At 40.3% G+C, this 20,497-nt stretch overlaps 1 protein-coding gene across 4 annotated transcripts; it reads right to left on the reverse strand.

Moving 5' to 3' along the window:
* Positions 1 to 439: 439 nt before the first annotated feature.
* On the reverse strand, positions 440 to 20,450 carry LOC119859517 (DPY30 domain-containing protein 1). Of its 4 annotated transcripts, XM_038411733.2 has the most exons (7): positions 20,291 to 20,429; positions 17,638 to 17,764; positions 13,966 to 14,121; positions 13,730 to 13,852; positions 4,360 to 4,458; positions 3,211 to 3,312; positions 440 to 1,651 (listed from the first exon to the last, which is right to left on the reverse strand). In XM_038411733.2, exons 3-7 carry the CDS (start codon positions 14,110 to 14,112, stop codon positions 1,586 to 1,588), a joined length of 537 nt encoding a protein of 178 aa, XP_038267661.1. In that variant the 5' UTR covers positions 14,113 to 14,121; positions 17,638 to 17,764; positions 20,291 to 20,429; the 3' UTR covers positions 440 to 1,585. The 4 variants fall into 4 exon arrangements, with proteins under 4 accessions (XP_038267661.1, XP_043374884.1, XP_043374883.1 ...); XM_043518949.1 differs by lacking the exon at positions 3,211 to 3,312 and having other exon boundaries at positions 20,291 to 20,448; XM_043518948.1 differs by lacking the exon at positions 17,638 to 17,764 and having other exon boundaries at positions 20,291 to 20,432.
* Positions 20,451 to 20,497: the final 47 nt, after the last annotated feature.

Raw genomic sequence — 20,497 nt, forward strand, 5'->3', positions numbered from 1 at the left:
AAAGACACTAATGCACTGAAGTGAGGAATCAATAGCAGAAAGTGCAGAAGGAGCAAAGATTTTCTTGGAGAATTTCATTATGAATCGATGGTGTTAAAAGCACAACAGTTTGACACATTTCTGCTCAGTGGCAGCTTTGCCACATGAACAGAGCAAGTTAAACTAGGGCAGGAAAGTATTTATTGCATGACTGACCTTTGCCTGTAGAGTCTACATATTTTCTAACTTATAAAGGGCAGAAGAAATCCTAGAACTAGCTTTAGCACAGATTAATTATCGAACTGCTAAGCTATCCCAAAATCTCTCTTTCATCCCAAAACACAAAAATATCAATTAAAAAAACCATATACTGAATTTGTAATGGAGTAATATTTTATTATATATTATTGATCTTAACTGAATGTTGATTGCCCAACTAATCTGTACTGCTACAAGACAATGAGGTGGAAAGAAATCTTTTTATTTTATAACCAAGAGGCATCCAGTTTCTGAATTCTGGTGTCTTTTCCAAACAAGTCAGTGTCTATTTAGAGCAGGCAAGTTAACACTCTTGACAATCAACAACAAAGCACCATCATTTCCTTGTTAAAAGTAATCTGATTAAGAACAGAAGAAGCCATTTGGATAACTTGAACAATCAATATCCAGCTCAAACTCAAAATAAATTTGGATTTTTTAAAGGTTTTATAGTTGTGTTTTTTTTAAATAGACACATCTGCTCTTACTGGGTTCAACTGGGAACATACGTAATGAAATAAAGAAAAAAATACCGCAATTGTGGAATTTTTGCCCAGGAGAAAAGCAAAGAATTTTGGAAATCTCACAAGAAAAAGGGAAATCTCTTTGGTCAGGAAATCAGGCTAATCAGGCTATGATGATTATCTGATGCCTATTTGAAGTGAACTTCAAAACCTTTTGAGGTCTGCCCATTACTAACAAGAATTCATCAGATAACACCATCCTGCAAGGTACTAAGCACTGTAGCCCACATACAGCAAAGCACTTAAGCATCTGTAAAATTTTCAATACATGAGTAATCCCATTGATCCTAGAGAACTCAGATCAAGACCTTTATTATAAACAGTGTACGTACAGGAATCACTTCTTCCACTAATGAAATGCAACTAGTTCTGGATGGAAGCAGTAACCAATCTAATAAATGAGAAGAGGAGAATTTTAGGACACTGACATCAGGATAAATCCCTAAGGTTACTTCTAGAGCTTTAATATTTAATATTCATGAAGGCCAGTCAGGATATTAGGATTTGGGATACTTCTCTGAAAGTGTCTTATTTAGTGAACTACATGGAATTCAGTGTATCAGCTTTAGAAGAGATTAATTGTCTCTGCTGGTTCCACTGAATCAGGTACAATATTTACAGCCTGATGCATAGAACACTAATGAATTAGTAATCAGTAGCAAGTCAAATCAGTTTTTCCCAGAATTTAAATTATATTTATTTTTATGATATTTGCCTTAAATTAGCTGCCTTAAAACATTTTGTTATCAAACTCTCAAACCCCCAGGTATCATTGATAAATTCATTCCATATATTAAATACAAATTACAGTAAGTCACTAAACTTCAGGAATCGACTTTCATATCAGTTGAGTTTTCTTCCTCTGATTCAGCCGTGAGATTCGTTGCAGCCTAATAGGAAAAAAAAAAGAAAGAAAAAAGAAGAATTACTCACCAGTATTAACAGAAATTGATAAAAAGTGCTACAAACCAAAGCAAACAGAAACACTGTTTAGATAACCTTCAGCATGACTATGCAGTCTCCTATTCTGCGAAATAACACTTTAGTTTTTATTCACCTCTACCATCAGCAAGACAGACTGTATAGAGACAATTATCTCTGATTCCCAAGCTAACAAAGGGCACTAAAGGGTGCAAGTGTATACAATACTGTAAGAATGTTATTCTGGTCCCACAGTTTTTATGTAAACTCACTGACAATATCTTTCCAGAATGCAAAAAGAATGCATCATCACCAGACTAATGCTTACACAACTGTGAACCTAATTTATATGCCTAACACTTATGGCTACACACATAATTATTACTCATTTGTATATCTGATTACCCAATGTGCATGTGCAAATGCAGTAATAACTACACACCAAATATGCCTGCAATTGCATGCATATGATTACATGAGCTTAACTGTGAAAAACTGACTTCAAATGTATTCTTAGATGCATTAAAAATAAGAGCCACCTGTAAAACATTTGTAAAATAACAAGCTGTTATTACATGCAAAACAGGTTAACAAAAATTCCTCATACAATGTAAAGTCAAAGCTGAAATTATATTACTGACAATAAAAAAAGATGGGCAAGACAACTTAATGTAATTCAAAGAAAAAAAATCTGGCAACAGCATACTGGAACTACAAACAGTCTTTACCAGTATCTTGAGTTAAACAATCAATTAAAACAAAATATATTCAATTACTTATAGACTTCTTATTTCAAAAATGTTGAATTGAGAAGTGGGATCTAACACATTCTTTTGACCATCAAAAGACATATGTAACTGGATACATTTGACAACTAGTGGCTGGCCCAAGAGATATTGTTATACACGCTGCAATGCCTCGCACAAGTCAAAATTTGATTCATGTTCTCTCACTTCACGGTAGTGACAGATGCAAGGAATACTGTGAGAACTGTGTGCTTTAGCACACCGGGAAAATAAAGAGCCTCTAATTACTCTCAAGATTCATCTCCAGCTGATTAAATTAGCACTTATCATAGCCATATGATCAGAGAAGCAAGGGAAGGCAGCTGCTCTCCTGGAAATATTGAAACTTTCATTTGGAAAAAAAAAGTTGTACAAAGTTTAAAATTTAAGGATTTCCTTTACCACATTGGCTCCATCACCATTTCCTCAACTGCTGAAACAGGGGCACAGCTGGGGGAAAATGAAGCAGGGCAAGAAAGTTCCTATAATCAACTCATCCTTGGCTGTGGGAATGGCCTGTGGGGGCCAGTGGCAGCCAACAACCAGAGAGCGCATTCCAAAGGCTGCTCTAACATGCACTGGGGATCAAGCTCTCTTCAGGAGGTCTGGAAAATATGGCCCAAATATTCTCTTTTAGGCCATAATGGAAGTGCTGACACAGCCTTAACTGTATAGGCATCAGTGGGGACAGAAAAATCTCTATGCAGGGATTACTTAAGACTTTTTTTTCCCCTGGTACTTACGTCAGATTGCCCGCTCTCATCTATCTCCTCAACTCGGGTCAAATTAGGGGCTCCATATTTATCTGTAAGCTCAGCTAATGTCCTTGATTTATCCTCCAGTTCCTACAATTGAATTACAAAGCTTACTGTGAGTCATTAGTAATTCTGTTAATTTTGTCACAAATGTATTTAAGAACTCTGAATATATGTAAAAGAACCTTAGTATGCACTAATGAAAATAAACAGATGCCACACACTAGAGATTTATGGTAACAAAGCCCTGGCATAAATAAATTGTGAAAAAAGTCTTGTATTACTGTTAGGTCTAATATTAGTTATTATTAGAGGAGTTTGAACAACTTTAGGTTTTCATGTAGTATAAAGTTTGAATATTTAGATAGTGATACATTGTCAATATTTTGACAAAATGATGTGAGAAAAATATTCTTCTTTAGATTGTGATGAACCCCTTATACTAGAGGCTGGTCTATATTTAAAAGGTTTACCAGTATAGTCATGCCAGTTGGGGTGTGATTTTTTTTTTATGACATACCTGTAAAAGCTGTATGTAGACAAAGGTATACCAACAGAAAGATCCCTTATGAGGGTATAGCTTATTTTGCCTCACAAACCAGAATAAGCTATATTGGTATAAACATTTTTATACTAGCATAAGTGTATTCACAGTAGGAAGGTTTACTGCATTAGGTACACCACAGCTAAAGCAACAAAACTGTAAGTGTAGACAAATCTTAGGTGTGTTTGCATTTACAAATAGGATTTACTTGTGTTCCCATTTAAACGAAAACACTCTCATAACCAGAACTAAGGAAGACGGCAGCACCACTAAGGAAACAAATGTATACTAAGCTGCACTTTGAAACCATTTATACTTGGTTACGAAAAATATACCAAAGAGACTGATAGTCCAGCCAGTGTCTAACTCGGGAAGTTTGAAATGAAGCTGGAGGGCTAGACATGCATCCCAGAAATGTTCTTTCACAGACTTTGACAGTTTGGTCAAATGTCCATAGGCTAAAAGTATACATACACAATTCCTGCACTGATCAGAGAGGATGTTTGGAATCTTGGATCTTGGAAAAGCTGGTTGGTGATCTGTGACATTATCTAATTATTATTACTATTATTATTAACGGAACTTTGTCAGACCTCTTCAGCTTTTTGCTGCAAAGACAACTCTTCTGCTTTCTCTTTTTCTGTCCTTTCTGCTTCCAGCTGAGCCTCCTCACGTTCTCGTTCCAGCTGAGCCTGCAGTCATTTTATGGAAGCAATACGGACAAATTGAGAAAAAAAGTCAAACTACAGAGGATGACCTATGTTGGTGTTAAAGTATGCAAAACAGAGGTTTTATATACAGTAACTCCTCGCTTAACGTTGTAGTTATGGTCCTGAAAAATGAGACTTTAAGCTAAACGATGTTAAACGAATCCAATTTTTCCATAAGAATAAATGTAAATGGGGGGGGTTAGGTTCCAGGGAAATTTTTTTCACCAGACAAAAAACTATATTTTTATACACACACACACACACACACACACACACACACAGTATCAGTTTTAAACAATTTAATACTGTACACAGCAATAATGATTGTGAAGCTTGATTGAGGTGGTAGAGTAAGAGGGTGGAAGGGGATGTGATATTTCCCAGGGAATCCCTTACTGCTAAATGATGAACTAGCACTTGGCTGAGCCCTCAAGGGTTAACACATTGTTGTTAATGTAGCCTCACACTCAACAAGGCAGCACGAATAGAGGGAGGGGAGATAGCATGGCAGACAGAGACACACACCCTGTGTGTGGGAGAGAGAGAGAGAGATGCACATTGCCCCTTTAAGTATGCCACTGTAAGTACTCTGCCTATTTAAGTATATCAGGAAGTTGAGACAGCAGCTGTGGCCAGCAAGCTCTCTCCCTCCTGAGCCCTGTCCCCACCCTGCTCTATATGGAGAAGGGGTAAGCGGGGGGGCAGGAGCTGGAGGGAGGGGGACACCCCCCCTCTTCCTCCCTCCCTGCACAGCAAGCAGGAGGCTCCCGGGAGCAGCTCCAAGACAGAGGGCAGGAGCAGCACGTGGCAGTGGGGGGAGGGACAGCTGAACTGCTGGCAACTGATATCCTGCTGGGTGGCTGCCGCTCAGGCAACTTAGGGGAGCGGGGAGCTGATGGGGGGCTGATGCCGGTCAACCCTAGTTCCAAGTCCCCATCAGCTAGCTGCAACGAGCTGCTCTTCCTGCAAGCAGTGGACAAAGCAAGTGGCTGCAAAACAACTTTATAAGGGAGCATTGCATAATTGATCAGCAACATAATGAAACAACTTTAACCAGGATGACTTTAAGTGAGGAGTTTGTATGTACTTTTTTTCTGAGGGACAAGATGGATGAGGTAATATATTGTATTGAACCAAGTTCTGTTGGTGAAAGAGACAAGCTTTCGAGCTTACACAGCTCTTCTTCAGGTCTGGGAATTACTCACAGTGTCACAACTAAATACAAGATGGAACAGATTGTTTAGCGTAAGTAGTTAACATATTTCAAGGAAGCTTAAATTCATAACTTTACTAGACATTAAAAATCATGGACTGAATAGAGACACTAGATTTATGGCTTACTAGAACTAGCAACCCCCCACATTCATTTTCTCCCCATGGGTGGAGGGGTGTTAATGGACCACTTTACCTTGAATGGTCCCTTGAAGTATGTGTTAACTACTTATGCTAAACAATCTGTCCCATCCTTACAGTCCTTCGTTTTCAGTTTTTATTTTATTTATTTATTCCCGGGAATTTATTGGTGTTTATTACTATAACAACAAAAACAGCTGAAAATCAGTGCAAAAACTTTTACTAATTTTTCTGGGCAAATAGTGGGATTTATTTTGGTGGACGGAAGGACGGGGGTAAAAGCATTCAATAGATTAATGCTTTCAAGAACGGAATTCAATGTGGTTTACTGCAGAACTAAAACAGAACTCAAAATACAATGCCACCTCTGAGCTCAAGAAAACAATATATCGCTAATCCCCAAATAAAGCTTTTAATTTGAATAAGCAGCTTACTGTTATAGACTTGCACCCGATGAAGTGAGCTGTAGCTCACGAAAGCTTATGCTCAAATAAATTTGTTAGTCTCTAAGGTGCCACAAGTACTCCTTTTCTTTTTGCAAATACAGACTAACACAGCTGCTACTCTGAAACCTGTTATAGACTTAGAACTATTAGTCTATAAATATTTACATTTAATAATTGGGCCCAATATTTTAAAATATTTATAAACACTCATTGTGAGGTCCTTAGTGTAATTTCCAAAAGTCCTGCATAGCATAGGCTTGCAGCAATCTTTTTAAGCAGTCTTTTCCCCGGCTCATTTTCCTACAGTCTTGGATGTAGCTGAATTTCAAAAATACTCTCTCCATATCAACTGAGCCAGGTGGAACACTGAGGATGCGAGAGAGAGCATGGCTCAAAGTTGGACAGTCAGTGTGCTGGATTTCCCAGAATTCAAGAGTTGTGATGGCGTGATTGTCTGGGGAAGGCATTGCCATATAAGCACAGAATTCACTTTCCAGTTTTGTGCTTTCTTCATTAGAAGCCACAAAAGGGGAGATTATACAAGCATACTCTTTAAATTTATCAACTGAAACCACCCTTTACGATGAGGGTCAAACAGCACAATGACTTTCCAGAATGATGAGTCTCTCTGAAAAGCTGTAGGGGAAATATTGCGAGCATCAGTAGCTTTCCACTTCTTTGACAGCTCTTCATAAAAACTTTTGAAGGCTTTTGCAAGGTGGTCCTTCTCAGTGACTGGCAACACAGACATGAAAAAAAATAAATTTCTGGAATCTTCCCAGATGTGCTTTTGTGAGAAACTTCTGCTGAGATATTGTTAACCAGAATGGCAGACACCTCTGTATTAGAAAATGCAACATCTGTTAAAGAACTCGATTCCAATTTCTTCTGCGCTTCATGTAATGGCTGAAGTGTTTCAATCAGGAAATGAGTTTTGTACAAAGGCTTTGCCTAATTTCTTACATAGTTTCTTGAGATTTCAGCTTTATGGCTTTTCCACTGTTGAACTCTTTGTGATCTAAAAGTTGCATTAATACACCTATTGCATTCTGAACACTCAGGGCAGCCAAATACAGACTAAACCATCTTGTTGGTACAACTTAAACTAAAATGCTGCATTCAAGTGCGATCTCTTTGCAAACATCATAGAAGATTTTTATTTGAATGCTTGAAAACTGCACCAGCATCTATTAAGAAATTTTTTAAATCGGCCATTTTGGGAACCCCTGTTGCAAGAGAGAAAGTAACATGCAGCAGGTGAGCTGGGTAAGACAAAGCAATTTAGGTTTTTCATTCAGCTTTACATCTTGTGTGAACTTCACGCAGTAAGAAGCCGAGTCAGAATTCACTGTAGCTCAAATCCTTCCAGAAAAGTGCATATTCATTTAAAGTTTTACTGACACAAGCTGTGACTGTTTGACTGCTGACTTTACAAACTCTGTATCTGCCAAAATAAGTGTAGGCTTCTCTAAAACAAAATGAAAAATGAAAACAAAATCACCAGGATTGGGCGGTCGAGAACATCTGACGAGTCATCAAAAATCAAAGAACTAACTGTATTTCCAATCAACCGCTCTTTAATTTTGTTGGTCAGAGCAACATCATTCTCCTCCAAATATTTCTTGGTCATATTAATTGAATTTGGCGAACATTTTGTTGTTGGACAGAAATTTCATACAAAATCCTCCAAAGGACCATCAGCAAGGCTTAGCGGCTGTACTGTAAAGCAGAGGGCATGTATAAATTACTTATTAGATTGTTTTGATCTCGCTCTTTCTGTCTTGTCCAGATGAATGCTGATTCCAATGTTTGCTTTTTTCTGTTTTCACCTTCTTGTTTTAGTCTTAAGTGTCATTTGCTCTCCAAATGTTCCTTAATCCGGTTGGCCTGAGTGTCAGCTATGATGCCACACCATTTGCAGCACATACACTCAACTTCATCCTTTTCTCCCGTTTTTGTTTTTTTAAAACTTCTGAATACTTCCTTTCTTATGTTCTGAAACATATTCTCATTTTCATTTTCTTCCCATTTTAGTGTGTCAAATCTTTAAACCGTTATCTGCTAACAGCTTGAAATGTGTACACGGTGGGTGAGAGATTCATCAGGACATTCAGATGTGCATGCACTTCAGAGCTTGCATGCATGCATGCCTGTTTGTTTATTGTATCTTCTAGACTAATATATAGCCTTACTTCAATAGGCAGCTTTGCATACTAATGTATTATCATAAACATATATCTCACGCAAAGTACTGTATTTTCCTAATAAAACACGTTATTTTTTGTATGTTTGAATGATACAGAAAAAAACAAATATTACTTTTTATAAAACCCAAGATTTTTTCTGTAAAAATCGGTTTAAATTGAAAATGAAGGGACTTATCCATCTTGCATTTAGCTGTGACATTCTGGGTACGTTTCCCACACCTGAAGAGGAGCTCTAAGCAAGCCCAAAAGCTTGTCTCTCTCACCACCATAAGTCAGTTCAGTGAAACATATTACCTCACCCACCGTCGTGTACAACTGACACGGCTACAACACTGCATACTTTTTCTTCATCATTTACAACATATTTTATACTTGAAAACATAAACCTACAATAACTGAAATAATAATAAGTTTAGATTTGTTGAAATATCAGGTGACTCAACAATCTTATCAGTTGTGGACCAGAATGAAGAGCAAGGTCTTTTGATTGTCAAAGGGAAAACGGAATAGACAATTGAAGACCTTAACCTTCCATATATCCCTCACACACTCTCATTGAAGGTCAAATCAAATGTCCATTTGAAGACAACTAGAACTCATAAGAATTTAAGACCCAGATTTTAAAGGTGTTTTAGGTGCTACTGCATTCAGCGTTGCAATGTCTAACTGATTTAGGTGGCTAAATCTCATTTCAAAAGGGATTTAAGCACATAGGAGCCAAAATCTCATTGACAGTCTGCGGGGTTTAGGTTCCTAAACGCCTAATCTGTCTTGAAAATGAGTTTTAGGCTCCTAAATCAGTTAGCTGTTGCAATACTGAATACATGAACATCTACATACCTTTAAAAATCTGGGCCTAAGGTCTTTGCTGCCATCATATATCAGAAATTGCATAATTTAAGTACATATAATGTTTTATTCATTGACACTTATTCATTAACACTTATGGAGAATCAAATACTTACAGCAAAAATCTTGTTTTATTTGCTGTAATATTTTGTGAAAATATATTAACAAACATGACCACTAAGTCCAAAAGCGGCATTCAAATGCCCTTTGGCCATATGCATTCATATAGAGCACATGTATGTGCCCAGAGCTAGTTGTTCAAAATTGTGACCCACTCACAACCAGTCTGTTGAAAAATGTGAATTTACTGTGGCAGAGCTGTGGGGAAAATTCTTAACAAATAGCTTATTTAATTATTTTAGCCTTTTCTTTCTTTGTGAGCCACCCGCAGGTATAACATCATATTCTCATATGTATTAATCATTTGAAATGCTTCATGAAATTCTTCAGCAAATAATTCGGTTTTCAAATTGTTAAATTGAGAATTTAAAAGTATAAAAGAATATACAATATGCAACTCATGCTATAAGTTACACAGCTAAACTAATGAGAGCAGCATGAGTTTAAAATTGCATATTTGATTTTCAAATGCTTAGATTACACTGTTATAGTTAATTATGTAAGAAATCCCAATTTGGGAATGGCAACAGTACCATGTGATATACAAACAGGGCCATTTCAGACACTGCTTGTTCACACAGGTGGCTTTGGGTCATGGGGGCCAGGGGTCTGCTCTACCAAAGCAAGCTAGCAATGTGGCTGTAGTCTTTACTTCTTATGTTTCAGTTCTATATAATGTTGCATACAAATGGTTTAATGCTGAAATAACTCTACTGTGATGATAAATTGAGCCTCATGAAGAATCAGGACATCTCCTTAGCCCATGCTATCCCAGACCACAGATTTTCCCTCCTTTTATTTAACAGGAAACCTCCATCCGCTAATTCCGACTTTTTCCACAAACACACAATTTCTGGATACATTCCCTATTACCTCCCCTTCCCATATGCAGATGTTGGAGCAGAGCAGTTGGGCCAAATAACATGGAGGTTACACATTAAATTGCAGACATGCAAGTGGGGCCCAGTCAAATAATTGTGCAGTGGTTCCCTAGATTTGCTTGAAGCTGCCTTTATATGTAACTAACCAACACAGTATAAATTATGAAATTTATATTCAAATATACATCCGAAACATGCATTTTGCAAATATTGAAACATTTACTTTGCATGAACACTCATAACAGTAAGGCTCAAATGCTCACATAACGTTTGTTGAAAGCAAACATGACAAAAATGCATACATGAGCAAATCAAAATTCAACATCCAATTCAAACAAATATTTGCCAAAAAAAAAAAAAAAAATTCTCAGCTCTAAACTCCACATAGGATAGGAGGCTACGTCATGGATCAGGGAACCACAGTGGATGTGCTCCATAATCATATAATGGCAACCACTTATAAAGTTGTATGTGTGTATAAATACAGATCTGTTGATTGTCTGCCACAACATAGGGAGCAGTCCAGATCTACTGAGTACACCTACCATGTGCATGGACAGTAGGGCTGTCAAGCGATTAAAACAATGAATTGTGATTAATCACGGTGTTAATAATAAAATACCATTTATTTAAATATTTTTGGATGTGTCCCACATTTTCAAATATATTGATTTTAATTACAACACAGAATACAATGTGTATAGTGCTCATTTTATATTTATTTTTGATTATAAATATTTGCTCTGTAAAAAACAAAAACATTTTATTTTTCAATTCACCTCATACAAGTACTGTCGTACAATCTCTTTATCGCGAAAGTTGAACTTACAAATGTAGAATTACGTACAAAAAATAACTGCACTCAAAAATAAGACAATGTAAAACTTCAGAGCCTAGAAAGTCCACTCAGTCCTACTTCTTGTTCAGCCAATCGCTCAGACAAACAAGTTTGATTACATTTGCAGGAGATAATTCCGCCCGCTTCTTATTTACACTGTCACCTATAAGTGAGAACAGGCATTCACATGGCACTGTTGTAGTCGGCGTCGCAAGATATTTATGTTCCAGATGTGGGAAAGATTCATATGTCTTTTCATGCTTCGACCACCATTCCAAAGGACATGCATCCATGTTGATGTCAGCTTCTGCTCACTAATGATCCAAAGCAATGCAGACTGACGCACGTTCATTTTCATTGTCTGAGTCAGATGCCACCAGCAGAAGGTTAATTTTCTTTTTTGGTGGTTTGGGTTCTGTAGTTTCCGCATTGGAATACTGCTCTTTTAAGACTTCTGAAAGCGTCTTCCACACCTGGTCCCTGTCAGATTTTGGAAGGCACTTCAGATTCTTAAACCTTGGGTCAAGTGCTGTAGCTATCTTTAGAAATCTCACATTGGTACCTTCTTTGTGCTTTGTCAAATCTGCAGTGTAAGTGCTCTTAAAACAAACATGTGCTGAGTCATCATCTGAGACTGCTATAACATGATATATATGGCAGATTGTAGGTAAAACACAGAGCAGGAGACATACAATTCTCCCCCAAGGAATTCAGTCACAAATTTAATTAACTCACTATTTTTTTAACAAGAGTCATCAGCATGGAATTATGTCCTCTAGAATGGCGGCCAAAGTAAGAAGGGGCATACGAATGTTTAGCATATCTGGCACGTAAATATCTTGCAACTTCGGCTACAAAAGTGCCAGGCAACCGCTAGTTCTCACTTTCAGATGACACTGTAAATAAGAAGCAGGCAGCAGCATCTCCTGTAAATGTAGACAAACTTGTTTTTCCTAGTGGTTGGCTGAAGAAGAAGTAGGACTGAGAGGACTTGTAGGCTCTAAAGTTTTACATAGCTTTGTTTTTGAGTGCAGTTATGTAAGAAAAAAAAATCTACATTTGTAAGTTGCACTTTCATGATAGAGAGATTGCACTACAGTATTTGTATGAGGTGAACTGAAAAATACTATTTATTTTATCATTTTTACAGCGCAAATATTTGTAATAAAAAATAATAAAAAATGAGCACTGTACACTTTGTATTCTTTGTTGTAATTGAAATCAATATATTTGAAAATGTAGAAAAACACCCAAAAATATTTAATAAATTTCAATTGGTATTCTATTATTAACAGTGCAATTCAAATTGCGATTAATCATGTTTAATTTTTTTAATCACAATTAATATTTTTGAATTAGTTGTGTGAGTTAACTGCGATTAATTGACAACCCTAACTGACAGGCAACTACACATAATGAACTCCAGCACCCAACATGCCACTTGTAAGTTACTGATGCTCAGAGAAGCCTTAAATTGGGTATTCTTTGCCTCAGGGTTCTGCATTATTTAAGGATATCATACTGCGAAGTCAGTTTCCCTACTTAGCCACTTCCATGTTCTGGATGGTCATGTCACTTATTATTTGACACATAAACACTATGCAAATCACATTATAGTGCTTTTATGCTGCATTATTGTAACATCATTATATGAACATATGCAGTACGTCAACCATAAAATACAAACCTAGGTTGGTTCCAGTGTTATGAATAAGGCTGCCAGTCTGTCTTGGAGGTCACAGAAGTCACAGACTGTGTGACTTTCAGGGACCTCAGCGACTTCTGCAGTGGCTGGAGCAACTGGCCTGGGTCAGCCACACCGGCTGCTGCTGGGGCAGTCTCAGGTCACCACAACCCCCCATCCCCGAAACAGCAGGAGTTTGGATGTGGGCGGGGGCTCAGGGCTGGGGGTTGGCGTGCAGATAGGAGTGAGAGCTCTGGGCAGCTCTTACCTCGGGGGGCTCCCTGGAAGCGGCAACATATCCCAACCTTGGCTCCTTGGAGGCGCGGCCAGGCAGGTCTACGCACTGCCTCTGCCTGCAGACACCACCCCCGCAGCTCCCACAAGCCACGGTTCCCAGCCAATGGGCGCTGCAGAAGCAGCACTCAGGGCGCAGGCAGTGTGCAGAGCCCCCTGGGCACGCTTCTGCCTAGGAGCCGAGGGACATGTCGCCGCTTCCAAGGAGCCATGCACAACCAGGTAGGGAGCCTGCCAGCCCCACCAAACCTTCTCCCCCATCCAGCACCAGCGAGGGTCCTGGGCTGCACCCCACCCCAGAGCACCTGCGCCGCCCCTTGGGCCACACCCCACCCCAAAGCCCCATGGCACTGCTGGGCTATCCTCCCCCCACCCCGACCCCTTGAGTACCCAAGATTTAGTCAGGGGTATATAGAACAAGTTATGGACAGGTCACAGGACATGAATTTTTGTTTACTGTCCATGACTTTTACTAAAAATACCTGTGATTAAAACTTAGCCTTAGTTATGAGGTGTCAATGCCACAGTATTATCTGCTAGAAATTTTAATTACTTTTATTATTGACTATATTATGCCATACCTGCTGCTCCTCTGCAAGTTTCTGCTGGATCGTGAGTTCTTCTTCCTTCATTTTTTCTGACATTTCCAGTTCTTTCAGGGCCTCCTCACGCTCTTGCTCCAGTTCAGCCCTCTCCTGCTTCCTCTGTCATTGCATGATATTGACAAATCAGAAAAAAGATTAACTAATATTGGCTATATTGTCATTAAAGTTTGTGAAAGAGTAACAGTAATCATTTTAAATGCAGAGAGATCCACCTCTTGTTCTTCATCTAAATTTCTCCTGTATTTGTAAATCCAGTATGCCAGGTACTCTATTGGGTCTATGGGCCGATGCTCTACCACTTCTGCAAGTCCCTTTGCCAAGCATATTCCTAGGCATCTCTTGAGATATTCAGAGTCCATTCACACCTCCTGAAAAATGTAAAGGAAACAGACACTAAACAGTGATTCCCGATTTAAACTAAAAAATATTTTAAGAATTACTAACTAGACCATATCAAATAGTTTGTTGCAAATAGTTTAGCCAAGGAATTCAGCCTTCTGTGTGTGTGTGTGTGTGTGTGTGTGTGTGTGTGTGTGACTGCTCTGTGAAGAGGTTGTGCATTGTATTAAAGACAGTGTTATCTAATTGACAAGGCACTAGGCTAGGAGTCAGGATTCACAGTTCTACCACAACCTGCTAGATAACTTTGGAAAAGGTCATTTGTGTCCATTCCCTTCTCACCCCTTTGTCCTTCTTCCCTATTTAGACTGCAAGCTCTTCAAGTCACAAACTTTCTCTCACTGCCTAGAACCAGGGGACCTAATCGGAGTTGGGGCCTATAGGCACTGCAGTATTACTAATAGTAAATACTAATTTGCTCATTTTTTACAAGTATTCAATACTTTGTGCATGAACATTTGATCACAGAGTTTTTGAGCTGGTTTCAATAAATATTTGCTATACACACTTTATGAGCTAGTCACGTAAGTCACATGCTGTTGTGTCTGCTCCTTGATCAGATGACCTAAGCTTTATCAACTGGAATTCCTTTTTCTGTTCACAAATTATCTGTGAATATTTGTAAGTATCAGACTAAAGTGAGAGTAATTAAAACAGCTTTGCAAAATGACCACAAGAGTATCCCAATAGAAATGCTCTCATAAACAGATTTATTCACACTAGGATTTGAGAGATTTTGCTTCCAGCAAGAATTCTTGTGAATAAAAGCTTGTTCTTCTGTGGCTAGGTGAATAAAAGTCATGAACACAATCAAAACAAATTGGTAGGTTATATCCATAAAAATCTTCATTAATGCTGCGTGACTGACAAAGAGCATGCACACGTCTGATGTATTTTCATCAGAAAATGAAGTGGACATGCACTTCCATGCACTAAATCATCAATATTATATGCCAGTATAGTATGATTTGAATAAAGCAAGAGGAATTGTCACAGATTGAAGTGTCATTAGAGGAGGTTTTGGAATGAATTGATAAACTTAACAGTAACAAGTTACCGCAACCATATGGCATTCACCCAAGAGTTCTGAAAGAACTCAAATGTGAAATTGCAGAACTATTAACTATGATTTGTAAACTGTCTTTTAAATCAGTTTCTGTACCCAGTGACTTGAAGATAGCTCATGTAATGCCAATATTTAAAAAGGGCTCTAGAAGTGATCCCGGCTATTACCGACCAGTAAGTCTAACGTCAGTACCAGGCAAATTAGTTGAAACAATAGTAAAGAATAAACTTGTCAAACACATAGAAAAACATAAATTGTTAGGCAAAAGTCAACATGGTTTCTGTAAAGGGAAATCATGTCTTATTAATCTATTTGAGTTCTTTGAAGGGATCAACAAACATGTGGACAAGGGGGATTCAGTGGACATAATGTACTTAGATTTCCAGAAAGCCTTGACAAGGTGCCTCACCGAAGGCTCTTCTGTAAATTAAGTTGTCACTGGATAAGAGGGAAGATCCTTTCATGGATTGAGAACTGGTTAAAAGAAAAGGAACAAAGGGTAGGAATAAATGGTAAATTTTCAGAATGGAGAGGGGTACCTAGTGGTGTTTCCCAAGGGTCAGTCCTAGGACCAATCCTATTCAACTTATTCATAAATGATCTCTAGAAAGGGGTAAACAGTGAGGTGGCAAAGTTTGTAGATGATACTAAACGGCTCAAGATAGTTTAGACCAAAGCAGACTGTGAAGTATTTCAAAAAGATCTCACAAAACTAAGTGATTGGGCAACAGAATGACAAATGAAATTTAATGTGGATAAATATAAAGTAAAGCACACTGGAAAAAATAACCCCAACTATACATGCAGTATGATGGGGGTTAATTTAGCTACAACTAATCAGGAAAGAGATCGTGGAGTCATTGTGGATAGTTCTCTGAACACCTCCATGCAGTGTGTAGCAGCAGTCAAAAAAGCAAACAGGATGTTTGGAATCATTAAAAATCAGGATAGAGAATAAGATGGAGAATATCTTATTGCCCTTATATAAATTCATGGTACGCCCACATCTTGAATACTGCGTACACATGTGGTCTCCTCATCTCAAAAACAATATACTGGCATTAGAAAAGGTTCAGAGAAGGGCAACTAAAATGATTACGGGTTTGGAACAGGTCCCATATGAGGAGAGATAAAGAGGCTAGGACTTTTCAGATTGGAAAAGAGGAGACTGAGGGAGGATATGGTAGAGCTATATAAAATGAGTGGTATAGGGAAAGTGAATAAGAAAAAGTTATTTTCTTGTTCCCATAATATAAGAACTAGGGGCCACCAAATGAAATTAATGGACAGCAGGTTTAAAACAAATAAAAGGAAATTCTTCTTCACACAGCGCACAGTCAACCTGTGGAACTCCTTGCCTGAGGAGGTTGTGAAGGCTAGGACTATAGCAAGGTTTAAAAGAGAACTAGATAAATTCATGGAGGTTAAATCCACTAATGGCTATTAGCCAGAATGAGTAAGGAATGGTATCCCTAGCCTCTGTTTGTCAGAGGATGGAGATGGATGGCAGGAGAGAGATCACTTGATCATTACCTGTTAGGTTCACTCCCTCTGAGGTACCTGGCATTGGCCACTGTCAGCAGACAGGATACTGGGCTGGATGGACCTTTGGTCTGACCCAGTATGGCCATTCTTATGTTCTTATTATCATTTCAGTTGTTTTGAACATTTTTAACAATCTTTCTAACTAGATTACATTTAAGGAAACAACAAACTCTCTTAAACATGGCTCATTGTCGATTAGTTATATAGAACTTCAGACGGTGATGCACAATTAGATATACATAACTCACCAGTTCAGAAAGAATTTATTACAATATGTACAGCGAAGCCTGTACAAGGCACCACTCCTATTAGGTAAACACCTCTCTTACACCTGCCTGTATGTATCCAAAACATTGAGTATAATTTTGCTCCATTTGTTTCAAAATGTAATTTCCATGAAGCAGTAGTTGCTTAACATGGTTTAACTGTAGAAAATATTCACTGATCTCCAGTTACAATAGTACATGATCACTACAGTTTTCCTTATAGTGCTAAATTCTATTAGCTCTTCTCAAATAGTCCCAATTAGCTATTTTCTGTCCCTAAATACACACTTCACTGAATTCAATGTGGATTCCAAAGGAATCTAGAAGCGACTTAGAATTTAAATAATTTCTGTGTATGATCCATTTAAGAAGAAGAAGAAAACAGACCTTATCTAAAGGCAAGTCACACAAATGCAGGAAAGAGAACTTGTTTCTTGACACAAGTGAGATCAGAAACATTACAGACTATTCCTTCCTTCTAGTCTCTTGCACAGACGCCCCTTAGGTATGCTCCCTGTTAAGTTCAGATCTTACTTTCTGACACACTGGCATGTATCAGTGTTTTGTCACAATGTACCTCCACAGAATATACATCTGAACACACTTACCTCCTGAAGATTCTATACTTTCCTCTCACCTCAAAGGATTCTGCAACCCACTCTTCTAATATATTTACATTCTTGGCATGGTTTGTACACTTTGGTTTTGGGATGCTTGATTTTGTTTAAACCATTTCTACAACAAAAGAACAGTGAGGTATGAGACAAGTATAGCATAAAGGGCTTCATTTATGGGCATATGTCTCATCTCTGCCACTCATGAGATTAAAAATATATTGACTCAGAATGCACAGTTTTTGTTTTCCTACAGCCTCATGTCAGCTTTCTTGTTTTTATATATTTAAATACAGATTCTAGTGTGAACTAACTAAACTAAGTTTTAAGCATGTATATAAGTTTTGTATGATCAGGATAAGATATATTACTACTATTACAATACTGTTATACAATAATGTTATAACTATCATAATACTGATATTTTTGTTTTGGAATTTGTGTGTGAACATTGACCAAATATTGCTTATTGTAGGTACAGTTCTGAAATCACTGTCTGTTTAGTATATGATTCCCAATGCTTTGGAAGGAATAAAAGGTTGCAGAAAAAAATAATAGTTTGAACACACTTTCATTTTAGAACTCAAAATACATTTAGCTTTTTGCTACCATTTGCAAAATATCAGGTTTTTCTAAACCTTTTAGTAAGCCCTGGCCCTTTAGATACAGTTGAAATTGAGGGTCAAACTGGAAAGCAAAAAATATATTAAGTGTAAAGAATATTTATAATGTAGATACAAGGATAATAGCTGCCTTACAAATACTTAAGCATCATAACAATGTAAAAGACGTTGTCAACGTTTTATTCAGGCCAAGAGTGTTCACAGTGCAATCTGTGGTGTGTTAAAAGGTAATTTAGGATTGTTCTCTTCCTATAAACAAAGAATGAGGGCAAAAATGATTATCTGTCAGTTTTTAATACTTGTGAATAGAGACAAAAAGCAACTCTTTCCAGGAAGATGCAAATGCAAGCAAAACTATGGTTATGTGTATTTGTGTTTTGATTTTCAACAGATGTAGCACTATCCAGCTTGGGCACTTTGGGTTTACATCAATGGTTTTCAATCTGTGCACCCCGCGGGGGGGGAGGGGAGCGGAGGGAAGAGGTGTCCACAGACTATGCCTACAAATTCCAAAGGGGTCCACACCCAGTGGTGAGCTGGAGCCGGTTCGCACCAGTTCGCGAGAACTGGTTGTTAAATTTAGAAGCCCTTTTAGAACCACTTGTTCCTTGCGGCCAAAAGTGGCACCTTAGGCGCCGACTCCATAGGTGCTCCAGCCCTGGAGCACCCAAAGGGAAAATTTGGCGGGTGCAGAGCAACCACCGGCAGCTCCCCGCCCCACCCCCAGCTCACCTCCGCTCCGCTTCGCCGCCCCCCCTTCCCGCGAATCAGCTGTTCGCACAGGAAGCTAGGTCAGGCTGAGAAGCAAGCAGCAGCTTCCCACTCAGGTCCAGGGAGGCGGAGGTGAGCTGGGGTGGGGGGGCACGAGGAGGGCCGCCTGCGCCACAGCAGGTAACCTGCGGGGGCGCGCAGGAGAACTGCTCCCTGCCTCAGCTCACCTCCACCACCCTCAGCCTGAGCGGGAAGCCAAAGCCTGCTTCTCAGTCCTCCCCGGCAAACAGCTGATTCGCGGGAAGCCGGGGGGGGGGGGGGGGGACGGCGGCATGGAGAAGCAGAGTCGGGCGGTGGGTTGAGGGGAGGAGGTGGAGCAGAGGTGAGCTGGGGCCGGGCACGGAGCTGCCGGTGGGTGCTCTGCACCCACCAAATTTTCCCCGTGGGTGCTCCAGCCACGGAGCACCCAAGGAACTGGCGCCTAAGGCGCTACTTTTGATGCGATCAGTGGGGGGAGTGACCGCTCCTCCTGCTCCCCCCCAGCTACTCTCCACCGCCCCTGGGAGGCAGAGGGACCTGCCGGATGCTTCCTGGGAGCTGCCCAGGTAAGCACCGCCGGGACTCCCCACCTCGCCCCTCTGGCAGGTCCCTTTGGCTCTTAGGAGTGGGGTGGGCACCCACTACTGTGGCCCATGAGACCCTCCTGCCCGGTTCTGGAGGCAATCAGGGGACAGGGGAGGGGGTGGATGGGGCAGGGGTCCTGGGGGGTAGCGTCAAGGAATGCGGGGGGGTTGGATGGGGCAGGAGTCCCGGGGGGGGGGGCAACGACCCCCTTGTGGAGCGAGGAGGGAACCCGTTGTTAAGATTTTGGCAGCTCGTCACTGTCCACGCCTCTCTTTGAAATGTTTAGGGGTCCAGTTGAAAACCACTGACTTGTTATGAACCAACACGATGACCCTGGTGGGGTGCGGGGAGGCTGCTGGGAGACAGGTGACCCGTGACTGCGGCGGGTGCATTGTTGCTATAAACGGACTGGAAGCGGTTCGGGGAACAGGAGTTTGCTGAGAAGGCCCCGCAGGCGGCCCGTCGGCAGGGCAGAGCCACCCGCCCAGGGCCCCTGGCCGCTCCCCCCGCCCCGCCGGGCCCCCTTCACGAGGGGCGAAGCCGATTCGAAAGGTTCCCACGCTGCGGCGCCGCGCACAGACCAGATTCACTGGAGCGGAGCCCCGCCGGGGAAGACAAGGCCCGAGCCCATGTCCCCACCCCGCTTCCCGGGGGGAGCATGACCCCCTGCTGCGGCCTGGGAGCCCTACCGGGTGCGTTCGCCAACCGGCAATAGAGCGCGTGCCCGCGAACCGCCACGACCGCGGCGCGCGGGATGAGTAAACGGGGCTGGGGCGGGCGAACGAGCGTCCAGCGTGGGAACGGGGCGCTGGCCGTTGCTCCGACGCTTCGAGAGGTGCGCAGCCGCAGAGAGCACCCCAGCGCGCGGAGTGGGAGGGGCGGGCTCGGGAGCGTCC

This window comes from Dermochelys coriacea, chromosome 7, assembly GCF_009764565.3.
Source record: "Dermochelys coriacea isolate rDerCor1 chromosome 7, rDerCor1.pri.v4, whole genome shotgun sequence".
Lineage (NCBI taxonomy): Eukaryota > Metazoa > Chordata > Testudines > Dermochelyidae > Dermochelys > Dermochelys coriacea.